The 13,653-nt window shown below is 46.9% G+C and overlaps 1 protein-coding gene across 2 annotated transcripts in view; it reads left to right on the top strand.

Moving 5' to 3' along the window:
* Positions 1–2,436: 2,436 nt before the first annotated feature.
* Positions 2,437–13,653, top strand: part of LOC144130119 (uncharacterized) — a 344,089-nt gene continuing 332,872 nt past the window's right edge. For both annotated transcript variants that reach the window (XM_077664133.1, XM_077664132.1), the window contains exon 1: positions 2,437–2,601. In XM_077664133.1, the coding sequence (XP_077520259.1) occupies positions 2,506–2,601 (96 nt within the window). In that variant the 5' untranslated portion in view covers positions 2,437–2,505. The remainder of the gene's footprint in view (positions 2,602–13,653) is intronic.

Below are 13,653 nucleotides of genomic sequence, written 5' to 3'. Positions count from 1 at the left end.
TTGCGGCTGGGTGGGCAACGCAAGTTAGGCCGGCTTCGTTCAATCGAACACGCTAATTCTTTTAGATAGCTATGCCCACATCTATACAGTAGTGCAGCGGCGCCGAAATCAACTTTTGCCACTTTAACAGAAGGATTACCGTCGCTGCTTTGGCAGGCCTTCTCGCTTAGCAGTGCTTGCCCCTCGTTGATGACATTTAGCTTTAGCATTGAGCGATACCGCACATCCCTTTTTTGCTTTATGTACCTCCAGCTGAGCGTCAACGCGTCGCGGCGCTCTCTGCCTCGCAAATTTTGTCCAAAAAAGTTTCCCAGTCTTACAGCGTCCCGATATTTAATTATTTTTTTAACAATAACCGTAATGAGCTTCCGAATACTGTTTTAGCGCAGAATATCATATAGCTCCTACATTCAGCAGACTGAAGAGAAACCTCCCGAAATTCATTTGACGGTACTAAAAAAAAGTAACCTTTGCAACAAAGAGAGCAGAGAGGGATTGTGACCGACGCTGCCAGAAATGGGCATTCTTTGTTTCCGTACGCTTCATACCACAGAGCCACAGCAGTGGCATCCCGTGCTATAATAAGTGCTTGCTGGTAGGAGTTACCTATATCGTCGTCATCGTCATCTTTCATTGCTTCGTTCTCTGTTTCGCAGGGGTCGTGCAGTGAAAGTGTACGAGTGATTAACGGTAAAGTAAGACTCGTCTTTTTCACCCACAGCAGCTTTTATGTAGCCTTAGGAAAACGGCGAAAAGCGAACCATTTCCTGTTTCACATGCATACTTGCAGTTGATTTAGGAGTGTTAGCTCTTACTCATCGCGTTTCTCGATTTCTTGGGAATTTCTTGGGAAGTCTGAGGAATTCAAGATGGCAGCCTCCTTAGTAAATCGATTTTGCAATCCATTTTATGATTGACTGTCAACATCAGGAGTATATCGAATTTGTGATTGATTGGTTTTATCAATAATAAATGCAAGATGTCAAATTTGTATTTCCATTGGTGCCCTCTCACTTTAATCTCATTCATATCAATTCTAGTAGACCACACAGCTAAAGCGCCAACTCCAAGCGCCCTTCCTTGGGGTACGCGCTCAGTGTCGGCGCTCTTGGCGTACGCCAAAACCGGTCTGCGCATGCGCACTGCAGAAGACGCCAGCGAGCCTCGACGAAGTGCCGATATCTTTCCGTGCTAGATATTGGTGTCAGCGCACGGGCGCTCGCGTACGCGTCGGAAAAGGGGTCTGGTTTATAACAATGGGAGGATCGCGGGGATCTCGGTGAATCTCTTCATGGCTTGAAGCTCTTCCAGGTTTCCCGAAGTTTTCTTCGCGGTTTAAGTTGTCCTTTCATCGCCCCCCAACCCCTTCTCTTCACGGCTTGAAATTCTCTCCCTCAGCTTGAAAGGGGAAGCGAGCCAGCGCCAGGAACATGGAGATGCATGCCCCTTTCCGACGCTTGTTCCCGCGTACACCATGACCGCCGACGCTGGACGCGTACGCCCAGGAAGGGCCATTACTCGTTACTTCAACGTCTTCCAGACAGTGACGGGGCCGACATCTTTTTTGACAGAAGACTGCTCAACGTCCGACAAAGACGGCGCGGGTACGCCGCATTAGCCGCGTCCCGAGTTTTTTCCTTTTCTTGCAACCCAGCCTAAGAAATGAGTAGGGGAGTCACACAGTCTGTCTCCCTTGAACACGCTGGGTGAGAAAAGAAAAAAAAAACAGAAATGCAAAGCCGCCCCCTTCTACCCTCCCCGAGAAGCTGGGCATGAGGGGAGGACACAGGAAGTGGAGAGTGCGCGAAGATTATCGGCGTCTCTCTCCCAAACCAGGGAGGGAGAATGTAAGAGATGGAGGAGGCGCTCAACTTCATGCGGCGCGTGGTGGCGGCTTTGTGACCTAGCGGCGTACGAACCAGAACCCTGGCCATGCGAATCCAAATGCAAGTTAATTTCCTTCTGTTTATGTTATTTTCGCGACTTTGCCAGTGGTGTAAGCGGACGATAAGCGATCAAACAAAAGTATCCGGACAAAGAGGTTCTCATGAAATTGTAGCCGCGACATGCATTCCTTCATTAAAAACGAACCTAAAGAAAAATTGATGCTAACTGCGCATCTTCTGGTGGAATATTCTGGAAGCGCATGCACATAACTCATATTTAAGCAAGCATTTCGCCCCTCTCAATCCTTGATCCGGCTGCTGCAAGGCTTTGCGCACCGTCCATAATTCTGTGAGAAGAGTGTGTGCGTTTTTATTACAACCATTAATTATGCTTGCCCTATTCATCTCTGAGTAGCCAAGGTTCTTTACAGACAGCGGTGCGCGGCCGTCTCATTAATTCTCCGCGTTGCATATTGTTCAAAGAACCGCATGGAAGCTTCTAGAAATTTGTATTCATGCTGCGCAGCTCAGGCAGGCTGACAGACGCTGATATCGCTTCCGTGCGAACAGTCAGATAGCTACCGTTCGCTCCGCCGCTTCAGCAAGTTGAGAAGGAAACATGTCCACGTTTTCAAGTGATGAAGCTTTGCCGGCTAAAGTGCTCGAGGAGCGAGCAAAAATCATGCAAAACGCTGGCGTACACATGGTTTTCCCGGTAAGTGCGCTGCATTCCGCTCGTTCCGTCTCTTCATCCTAGTGCCGAACGAGGTATAGCGCATCATGCAGATTTCTAGCCATGAAGTTAATGTATGCCACCCCTTCATCTAGTATTAATTGACATTAAATTCTTTTGTTTATTTATTTGATGCTCAGGGCAAATCATTACAGAGGGCAGCGGGCAATAAGAGCACTGACAAGCTACAAAGGAATAAAAGCGCACAATAAATCATCAAAACAAAAACTGTGCTAATTGGTGAGCAAGAAAATATTGTTGTTTTCAAATGGTAAAACAGCCGAACGAAACATTCAAGGGTCAGGAATTATCACGATGGCGATTCCAGAAGAAATGTGTTTCAAGTTACAAGACGTACCAGGAAAATCCAAGAATTTTTTTTCTGCGAAATAATCCCTACCTTATATAAATAATCCGTGCGAGGAGAAAAATTCATCAGAAAAAAGCTTATTGAATTAACGCATTATTCAGCGAAAGCTGCTTGGAATTAGTGGCGCTTCCAGCAGGTAAGGTCGTTCCGGCGCATGAACCCAACGACGACGGCAGCGCTGACACAAACATGTTTACGGATATTTTAAGCACGGGACAAGGCAACCTGACATAAAAATAGCTGCTTGGTTTTGCATTCTTTATTCCGAGCATGTTTAACTACGTAACTTTGCCTTTTTATCGAGTAACTTAAGCTACTTGGCTTTGGCCTGTTTGTTTCGGACACGTTTAGTTACCGTCTTTGCCAAAAGTAACCAGGCTGCCAGGTTAGCTTCTCAGTTGTACAGCGGAACACTTAAGACACCTAGCAAGCTTTGAATCATTATGAAACAAGGAGAACCCTTTTCCTCACCTTCCAAAACGTTTTGGTTTTTAGGGAATCCGTACGGGCCCCACTATAGGAGGGAAAAGGAAACTATGGAGCATGGTTAAGTTTGGCAAAGATTTTATTTGGCTTAGTCTTCCTGTTTTGAACTCGAACTCGTATTGCCGCTGCGCTTCATGAGCCAGCACCACCACTAGGAGGGTCGTCTTGCACATTCTGCTTGGATATCAACCTACTTTCGACCTTTCCGTCGGGACCGAGGGTATCCGTTGAGCCTGCATAGAACATCCCACTGCGCACACGTTTAGTGAATATTCGTCGTGTTCGTATCTTTTAAGAGCGTGAGCTCTTAGTCATCACATTTCGAGATTACGTGGGGTCTGCTACCACCCTGAGATCACAGCGCCATCTGTGGCAGCAACTAGAAAACAGCACATCTCACATTGAGACCTGTAGCGTCATCTACAACAGCATTGAAGAAACAACCACCTGCGGCGTGCCAATGATGCCGTGATAATAATATTTGTTTTTTGGGGAAAGGAAATGGCGCAGTATCTGTATCATATACCGTTAGACACCTGAACCGCGCCGTAAGAGAAGGGATAAAGTCCAATATGGTGGATAGATATGGAACGATGTTAGTATCACGTTAGAGACGAAATGGCGGAATAGTTTCGGTTTCTCGAATCCAAGATGGCGGCTATTAAAATTGGTGGTGCCCTCTAATCTCTTACGCCCCCCCCCCCCTGTATGACGTCGGGGGAAAATGGCGGCATAGTTTCGGTTTCTTGAATCCAAGGTAGTAGCCGCTAAAATTGGCTGTTTCTTCATCTCGCTGGTTTCTTCATCTCCCATGCCTCCGCGACGAACGAGTCGCCAGAGGCTCGGAAAGACACGACACTGCTTTCTTCTTTCACTCTGACCTTTCTGCCTTCCACCCACAGCGCGGTTCTGCGTTTGAAGGCGAAAGACTTGACCGATGAGTGGCGTGGACGAAAGTTGTAGACAGAAGCTGTCCGAAAGTGTGGCGTGGATGGAAGTTGCAGGAAAGGCTGTCCGCAAAAGTGCCCGCACGAAATGACAATCACAAGCTGCGTGGTACCTCTAATGATGGTAGTGATACTTAGCAATCAAATAGCAAAAATAGTGACAGATAGTAGTAATGATAGCTACTTATAGTAACAGAGCTAGAGAGAGTGGTAGCTGCGGTAGCGATAGGGATAGTGATAGTAGCGATAGTGATAATGATAGCTACTACTAGATCTAGAGATAGTGATAGTGCTAGATCGATAGTGATAGTGATGATGATGAGGATAATACCTGTGACAGCGGTAGTTAAAGTTTGTGATAGCGATGATAATAGCGATGCTGACAGCTGGTGATAGCTATGATGATGATATTGGATATGATAGCAGTGATGATATCAATAAAAAAGGTTGTGGGTTCAAGCCCTGTGAAGGTCTTGGGTTCGAGACCCGCGAAGGTTGTTCGGACGCCACGATAGCCATAAACGTCGACATAGTTTGCCGGTCCCGGCAACAGACGTCACAATATCCATGCACGTCGACATAGTTAAGTCTACTGCCCATAAACATAAAAGTCAAAAAGGGAAAAATAAAGGAAAGGGAAAGGCTTTCGCATTTCCCCTTTTAAACAGACTTAAGTGCAGTCCTATAATCTTTCTGCCATGTAACTGGTCAGCTGTGGCCTCTACAAGGACAATTGTGTCCGCATCTTTGTTCTCAAAACAATTTGGTCGGCGTTGTCGCGGTGAAGGTGTGTGTGGATAGATAACACAATAAAAAGTTGTCTGTTCTGTGCTGAAAGGTTCTTCTACTACCATTTTTTCTATCATCCAGCAACTGGTTGAACAGTGCAGTCTTCATTGACTGCACAGCACGCTCCGCCGCCCCGTCAACTGCAGGTGGTACGGGGGGGCGGAAAGGTGCACGTGTGTTTTACCCTGCACTGTTTTGGAAAGATTTCAAACTTGCGGCATATAATTGTGGCCTGTTATCTCTAAGTATGTCCGTACACCATTGCAATTGTCATAGTGGCCGTCGTCGTGCTACCCACATTTACTTCCAACCACTTACTAATGCATACACTGAAACTGGCATGAAACAAAAAGCCTACATGGCGGGTGAACAAGCAGCGTAAACAGGTTAACAAGTACGCGGCATGGCACTGTCGTCGGTTCCTGCTCTAGTTGATGCACAACTCTACTTTTTCACACTTGTGGGACATGGCATTTCTTTTTACATTTATAACAAGGGCTCTTCATGAACAGAGAACTTACAGGGGCGTGCCGCCCATCGCAGAGAAGGCACATTGATTTAGTCCTTGCAGTCGACGTCTTCGGTTTCGGCTTGTCGGGGCAGTGCAAACTGTGCACTACTGCTTTTGAACACGGTCTAGAAGTCGATGACTTCCTCTGCAAGAGGACGTCACTGCTGATTGACGAATGTTGAACGCTGCTTTCTGAATCCATTGATCTATCGTTCGCTGCCATTTCCGTGGCAGTAGAGATGCTGCAGACGCGCTCCCACGTGATCGCGCTGTCGCTCATGGCGAGCAACCAGCATCGTAATGCCTCGGAATGCAGGTCAGCAATCAGGAGGACATGAAATGCTTGTTCCAGGCCATGTCGGTCCAGCGTTTGGGCGGCTGTACTGGCTGACTGATGCCTCAGTTGTGTGTGTGTACTTGAAATCTTTCGTTCACCAAAGACGGCCTCGCAGTGTAGTGCTTCTGCAGCGCCGATACTCTATCGTGCGGGTCAGCAAACGACACATCATGTGTCACTTGGTGGCCAAAGTGGGCCCAGCGTTTATTCAACACTGGTTTTATGCGAGATATGCAGAGGAGGGTGACACCCTTTTCACATGGGGGCGTATCATGCCATACACACTGCGCGCGCTTCATGCAGCGCTGGTAGCGATACAGATGCTCCACTGGTTCGCCAGCAGCTTGAGTTCTCCTGAATACGTAGCGCTCGTGCACCTCATTGGTGTGTGCAATGCAAATCTCATAAAAGTTTTTCACCACCTTGGCATAGTCGTCGCTCTTCTCGCCTTCTGCAAGCCTGAAGGTGTCAAAGACTTCAATAGCCTCTTCAATAACCACTGCCACCATTACGTGCGGGGCTAACGTTCAATCCAGAAAAGAGCGCATTTGGCGTTTAACAAATTGAATTCCTCGGTGGCGTGATACACGAAGAAGGAATTCGTCTAAGCTTGTCCCTGGTCTAGTGCATGCTGCACATGCCCCCAGCAAGTGATAATAAACTAGCTGTTCACGCATGCTGGGTGTCGTGAACTATTTCGGAAAATTTCTGCCAACGCCCGCGGAAAGGACTACCATTCTCAGAAGCTTGCTAAAAAAAGACACCGTTTTCGAATCTTCAGCAAACCACGAAAAATAATGGTGACGATGACGATGAATTTTTATGGCGTAAGGGCAGCTTTAGCCAAAGAGCGCCATGACACAAGGTGTCATCTATTACTCAAGGTGGGGTCAAAGACCTATTTCCCAAGCATTTCACCCTAAAGAAGCCGAGAGCCGGGAAGTAAAAACCTTGTACCCATTGTACCACCGGTTGGTACCCGGCGGCACTGGGGATCGAACCCCACACCTCCCGCATGCAGGCGATGCTCAAACCACAAGGCGGCCGCTGCGGTCGAAAAAGAATAGAGAGCTTCTGTGCGACAACCTTAGCAGGCAGCCCTTGCTATCAGTGTTTGACCCTGATAAAGAAACCAAGGAATCATGCGATGCATCAAAAACGAAATTGGTGCTGCCCTGCTACGGCATCACGGCGGTGCAGTACAACTTCCTTATATGTCGATCTGCTGGGCAGCTTTGGAGCATCATGGTGCGCTTTTCAAGGCGAAATGCTTTCTTGGCTCATGAGTGGCGTGGACGGAAGTTGTAGGCAGAGGCTGTCCGCAAGTGTCCCGCCAACTGTCAGTCATAATATGTATGGTAGTAAAAATAAAATTAAAAGTTGATTAAGCGAGAGTTGACAAGCAACATATAGGTAACGATAGTAGTGATAGTAAATATATAGTGACAGTGATATATAATGATAAAGATAGCTACTGATGGTGGCAGTTAGTGCTACAGATAGAGGTTGTGATGGTAGTGATATTCATAGCTGCTGGTAGTGAGAGTGCTAAAGATAATGATGGTAGTAATAGTGATAATGATAACTACTGACAGAGTAGTGCCAGAAACAGTTCGTGATAGTACTAGAGATAGTGATAGTGACGATGATGATGATGATAGCGATAGTGGTAGCTGGTGATAACGATGAAGATGATAGTGTTAATGAGAGTGGTGATGATTGTATTTAGGGTGATAACCGTAGCAAAAAAGTTCGTGGGTTTGAGTCCCGTGGAGGTCCTGGATACGAGTCCCGCATAGGTCGTGGGTTCAACTCCCACGAAGGTCGTTCGGACGTCACCATAGCCATGAACTTCGACATAGTTTTCCCATCTCTGAAACGGACATCACAATAGCCATGGGCGCCGACATAGTTGAGCGTACTCGCCATTAGCATAAAAGTGAAAAAGGGAGGGCGAAAGAGAGGAAACCGAAAGGCTTTCGATTTTCTGCGGAGTCGAACTTAAGTGCAATCTTGTAATTTTAAGAGCGGTAGCTCTTACTCATCACGCTTCTCGATTTCTTGGGGTCTTCTACTGCATCCCTTCGGCGCGAAATTTTCTGTCCGAGGAATTCATGATGATGGTCCCCATGGTAAATCAATATAGCAACCCAATTGGTGACTGATTGGTGACGTCATTAGTATGTCGATTTGGTGATTGCTTGGTGACGTCACTGATATATCTAATTGGTGATTGATTGGTGACGCCACTTATAAATTCAAGATGTCGGCCAAGAATGGTAATGCATTGATGACATCATTAATTAATCCAAGATGGCGGCAGCTACCGCTCGTTACTACAAAGTCTTCCAGACTGTGGCAGCATCTTTTTTCTCCTGTGGCAATGAGGACAGATGCAACTTCTTGCCGTCGGTGACATCATTAGCCATGCTGTAGAAAGACGTCTAAGCTAGCGTTGTCGGGATCGAACCCGGTATCTTGCCGACTGCGGATGCTATCCTCAGTTCTTGTTGGATTTCGTCTTCGTCGCCAGTTTGTTGCATCCACAAAGAAGAAGTACGTTGGCTTTGATAAACGGCTCCATTTACAGCCGGCTGAGACAGCAGGCACGCACACACATAAATGATGCATGGGTCAACCAGTAGAGCCGCCCAAACACTATTGTTGTTGCGACTGAAGGAAGAATGAAAAGGAAAGCGCACGGGCCTGCACGACAGAGTCCTCGCCACATTGGTGAGAGCTCGTATACCACAGCCACGTAGGGCCCCCGCCCAAGTGTTACTTTCACGGCCTTTTTATAGAGACTGGCGAGGAGGACGAGATCACACGCAACTACAACAGCAACGCGACATAAAACGCGAGCGTTGCAACCGGTGTCGCATAGAACGCACAGTAGCGTTGCTCAGAACGAGTGCACAAACCGTAACGCACAAATGCAGCACGCATGTTCACTGAAAACTGCATTCTTTTCATTAACATGACATTTTATCACAAGTGCTCGCTAACTGTTAAAAAATTGATTTGTGGCGTTTACAACAAATGGCACCCTTCCACATGGCGAGTATTCTGTTCCTAACTCTGTATCAGGCGTGCACTCTCTGCCTTATCGTTACAGCGCACTGACTGCCTTATCATGTCGTGCTGGTGCCCCGCCCCATCATCTATATAAAGGCGTACCAATAAACCCTACGGGTGCTTCTTGTTCCTGCCACCATGTAGTTGCCTCCGTTCCTTAGTTCGATACTCATCACGTTACATGGTGTGATAAGTGGGATCGACCGACAACGATGGAACTTCTGAAGGTGCCGCCACCCTTGCGAATGACCTGCAACCTCTCTGAAAATTGGAGACGCTTCAAGCAGAAGTTCGACCTATTCCTGCAGGCAACCACAACGAAGGAGCAACCTCAAAGCGAAGCTGCAAAAGCCGCGCTCCTGCTAAGCATAGCTGGCGATGAAGCGCTCGACGTGTTCGGCACGTTCAAGATCGAAACCGCAGAAAGCAAGGACGACTACGCAACGCTCGTGGGGAAGTTCGAGTCCTACTGTGCCGAGGTGGGCAATGGAGTTCACGAACGTTATGTGTTTCGCTCAAGGAAGCAGGCAGAGGGAGAACCATATGAGAAGTTCGCTCGTGACCTTAAAATTCGAGCCGCGCAATGCAATTTCGGAGAACAGCGAGATTCAATGATCAGGGATCATATCGTCTTTAGCACGAACGACTCAAAGCTACGCGAGAAAATGCTTCGTGAAAAGTCTTTAACATTGCAGAAAGCTGAAGAACTGTGCAAGGTGGCAGAATGTCTGGCTCAACGAAACGTGGACTGGAAAGCTGCGGACGACCGCGTCGATGCTGTTGCAAGGCACGCACCACCATCGCGAAGCAAAAGTAGCGATGAGTGCAGTAAGGAGTACCGCTGCAAAACGTGCAATCGACGGCACAGGCCCAGACAGTGCCCAGCCTATGGAAAAAGGTGTAATGAATGTCGCAAGCTGCACCACTTCGCGTTGTGCTATCAAGGAACGTCTAAAGTTGGCCAAGTGAGCAAAGACAGCAGTGACGATGACTTTGACATTCTATAAGTTGGAACTTGCAAAGGAAGCACCAAAGACTGGGTAGTCGAAGCTAAAGTTGCTGAAAGAAATATTTTTTTCAAAGTAGACACCGGGTCGCATGCATGCCTGCTACAGTTCTCTGTGTACCGCAAGCTTCGCGAGACTGAAAAGTTACAGCCTACAAGTGCGGTGCTGCGAGCTTACACCGGAGGCGTCATAACTCACTTCGGGACGACGACACAGGAAGTAACTATTGGTAACGCTTCCACCACCGTGAAGTTCGTCGTAAAGAATGACCGTCATGCCATTCTTGAACTGGATGCAAGCGAAGCTTTAGGACTTGTTCAGCGCACGGTGGCCACTGTAAGTGCTTCGGAGTACAAAGCAATTAAGAATTTCAGACATGTCTTCAAGGGGTTAGGCTGCCTGAAGCGACCCTACAGTATGGTCATGCAACCGTCTGCGGTGCCAGTCGCCCAACCTGCCCGGCGGGTTCCACTGTCCCTGCGACAGCCACTTCGGGAAGAGCTGCAAAGAATGGAGCGTGTGGGAATCATCGTGAAAGAGGATTGCACCACAGACTGGGTAAGCCCCTTGGTCTTGTTCAAGAAAAAGGATGGGAAACTTAGGGTTTGCATGGACCCAAGAAAATTAAACGAGCACGTAAAAAGGCAGCATTACCAGCTTCCAAAGCGTGAATACATGGAAGGAGAATTGGCCGGCGCAGCCTATTTTAGCTGTTTGGACGCTAATTCTGGTTTTCACCAGATACCACTTCACGAGAAGACGTCCAAAATATGCACTTTTGCTACCCCCTTTGGAAGATATCGTTATCTCCGATTGCCGTTCGGCATTTCGTCGGCTCCTGAAGTGTTTCAACAACAGATGAGCGAAATCTTCGATGGCCTTCCAGGTGTACATGTGTACATCAACGATATTTTGGTCTGGGGCGCAACCAAACAAGAACATGAACATGACTCGGGGCACGCCACCGCAACGATGCAGGTCACACGAATGCCCTTTTTCATGCAGGCCTTACTCATATGGATTACCACGCTGCCGGGCTGTCAAGGCAGCTGTTACAACCTGGACATGGATTACGACGTTTGGCAGCAAGCTGACTTCATAGACAACGAAAGCGACGCCGTGCAGTACCCGCTTGTTTCAACCTTTCCCCATCTGGCGAACCGTTTCCGCATCTGGCAACCAGGAACTACGCTCAGCGCCACCGCATTGATTGGAGTACAAATACTGCCATCACACTGCGATCACTCGAGGCACGCCACCGCAACGATGCAGGTCACACGAATGCCCTTTTTCATGCAGGTTGGTTACTTACCAAATTCAATTTGCATTCGCTCTGATAACGCGTTTTTGGTTGCGGTGTCGTGCCCCATCGACGCTGACTGCAGTTTGCGAAAGTTCTTGTGCACTTCAAGTTACCAGTGTATCAACGCCTATGTCGTTTGCCTAATGCTTGTGCTAGCCGGGGATGTGGAATTGAACCCAGGACCCCCAGAGAATAACGCCCCTAACCCGTCCCTCGAGTCAATTGCCTTGGCTATAACCCGCATTGAATGCTCTCAAAATACTATGCTTAGTGAACTAGCGTTGATTCGGGCTGCTCATTCGAAGGTCGAGGTTTCAATATCCAGCCTTTCGTTGCGAGTTGACGCCCTGGAACAAATCACGAGCTCTAATCAGTTAAGTAGCCCGAGTTTATCAGCCAACCGTGATATGGCTAATCTTTCATCCGACATTAAGCTACTTTCAGATAATTGTGATGACGCTGAGAACCGTCTCCGACGGTCCAATTTGCTGTTTTTTGGAATCACAGATCAACAAGATGAATCTTGGTCCGAGTCTGAATCGCGGATTATTTCATTCTGCGCGGACGAGCTCGATGTCACAATTGATAGCCATGATATTGAGCGTGTTCACAGACTTGGCCGTTTCCAACAAGGAAAAAACCGCCCTATCATTGTAAATTTTATGAGATTTAAAGACAAAGGGCGCATCCTTTTTGCCAGCTCCAAGCTAAAAAATTCTTCCTTTTCTGTCCGTGAGGACTGCTCTGCACGCGTTCGCTTGGCAAGGAAGAAACTTTTTTCGTATGGTCAGCAACGAGGTGGCTCATTTAAAATCCGTTTTGATAAGCTCATCATGAACAACAAACAGTTTGTGTACGATGCTGTTAAAGATTTTGTGGTTGAATTAAATTTATAGCGCTCACCGCAGGCACACAGGTCCTTTACGCACCAATGTTTCCAAAATCGCACGCGCGCAGCCCCTGCCCCAACGGATAAATCAGTTTCCGTTTTACTAACAAATATCCGAAGTTATTTTTCAAAGAAAGAAGCCGTGGAAGCTATATTGCAAGACAACAGCACAGATATTGCCATCTTTACTGAAACGTGGCTCACACCTGATATACTGAATGACGAACTTTTCCAAGATAAGCAATCCTTCACTTGTTTCCGTCGTGACAGACTAGGGCGTAGGGGAGGCGGCGTGATGGTTCTTGTTAAAAGTATTCTGGTCTCTTCTGCTATCGCAGTCAATAGTAAAAGCGAAATCATTTGCGTGAACGTTTCTCTTGCTCATTGCACTAATATAATAATCGCATGTTACCGAGCACCTGACTCCGATCATTCCTTCATCGACGACTTAAATATCATTCTGCTGGACAAATAAAGTTTCCCATGCCAATCTCATAGTTAGCGGCGATTTTAATTTCCCAGACATCGACTGGGATAATCTAACCGCATCTTCCAGCCATTCCAGAGAATTTTTGGACCTTATTCTTTCGTTTGACCTCTCTCAAGCAGTCAGAATACCAACTCGTGGCACTAACATCCTAGATCTTGCTCTTACATATAAACCTGAATTAATCCAGTCTTTGTCATCCATCGCCGGTCTTAGCGATCATAGCATAGTGTTGTTCAACTTTTCAGTTCGCATTACTTCACAACGCTCAGTGAAATACATACGCGACTACAAAAAAGCCAATTTTTCTAAAATCAATGAGGAACTAGCCAAATTTCTTCTTCACTTCGAACAGACTGCTTCTTTCAGGTCTAGTGATGACAACTGGTCCATGTATAAAGAAAAAATCACCTCTTTAACTGAATCTTATGTACCCCTCGTTTGCATTCGTGGTGATGCCGGAAAACCGTGGTTTACCAACTCTTTAAGAAGTCTGTGCAAAAAGAAAAAACGATTATTTAGAGAAGCTAAGAGCTCCAACTTAGCGTCTAAAGGGAGAAATATTTTAGCTGTCTGAGAAATTATACCAAGTTGCTTAAGAGCACTAAACACAACTTTTACAACAATGACCTACTCGATATCCTTCGAAACAACCCAAAAAAGTTTTGGGCTATTTTAACTCCAGGTCGTAGCGGTTCATATAATATTTCTTTATTAGACCAAGATGGTTGTCATGTTCCAAATGAGCTTCGCTCGGACGTAATGAATACGTACTTCTCATCTGTTTTCACCAACGAACCAGCCGTAAACATTCCTACATCACAGAGCCTAAA

Source organism: Amblyomma americanum, chromosome 4 (assembly GCF_052857255.1).
Source record: "Amblyomma americanum isolate KBUSLIRL-KWMA chromosome 4, ASM5285725v1, whole genome shotgun sequence".
In the NCBI taxonomy this organism is placed as follows: Eukaryota; Metazoa; Arthropoda; class Arachnida; order Ixodida; family Ixodidae; genus Amblyomma; species Amblyomma americanum.
The sequence above is the reverse complement of the archived record's forward strand: the minus strand, read 5'-3'. Positions and strand labels throughout refer to the sequence as shown.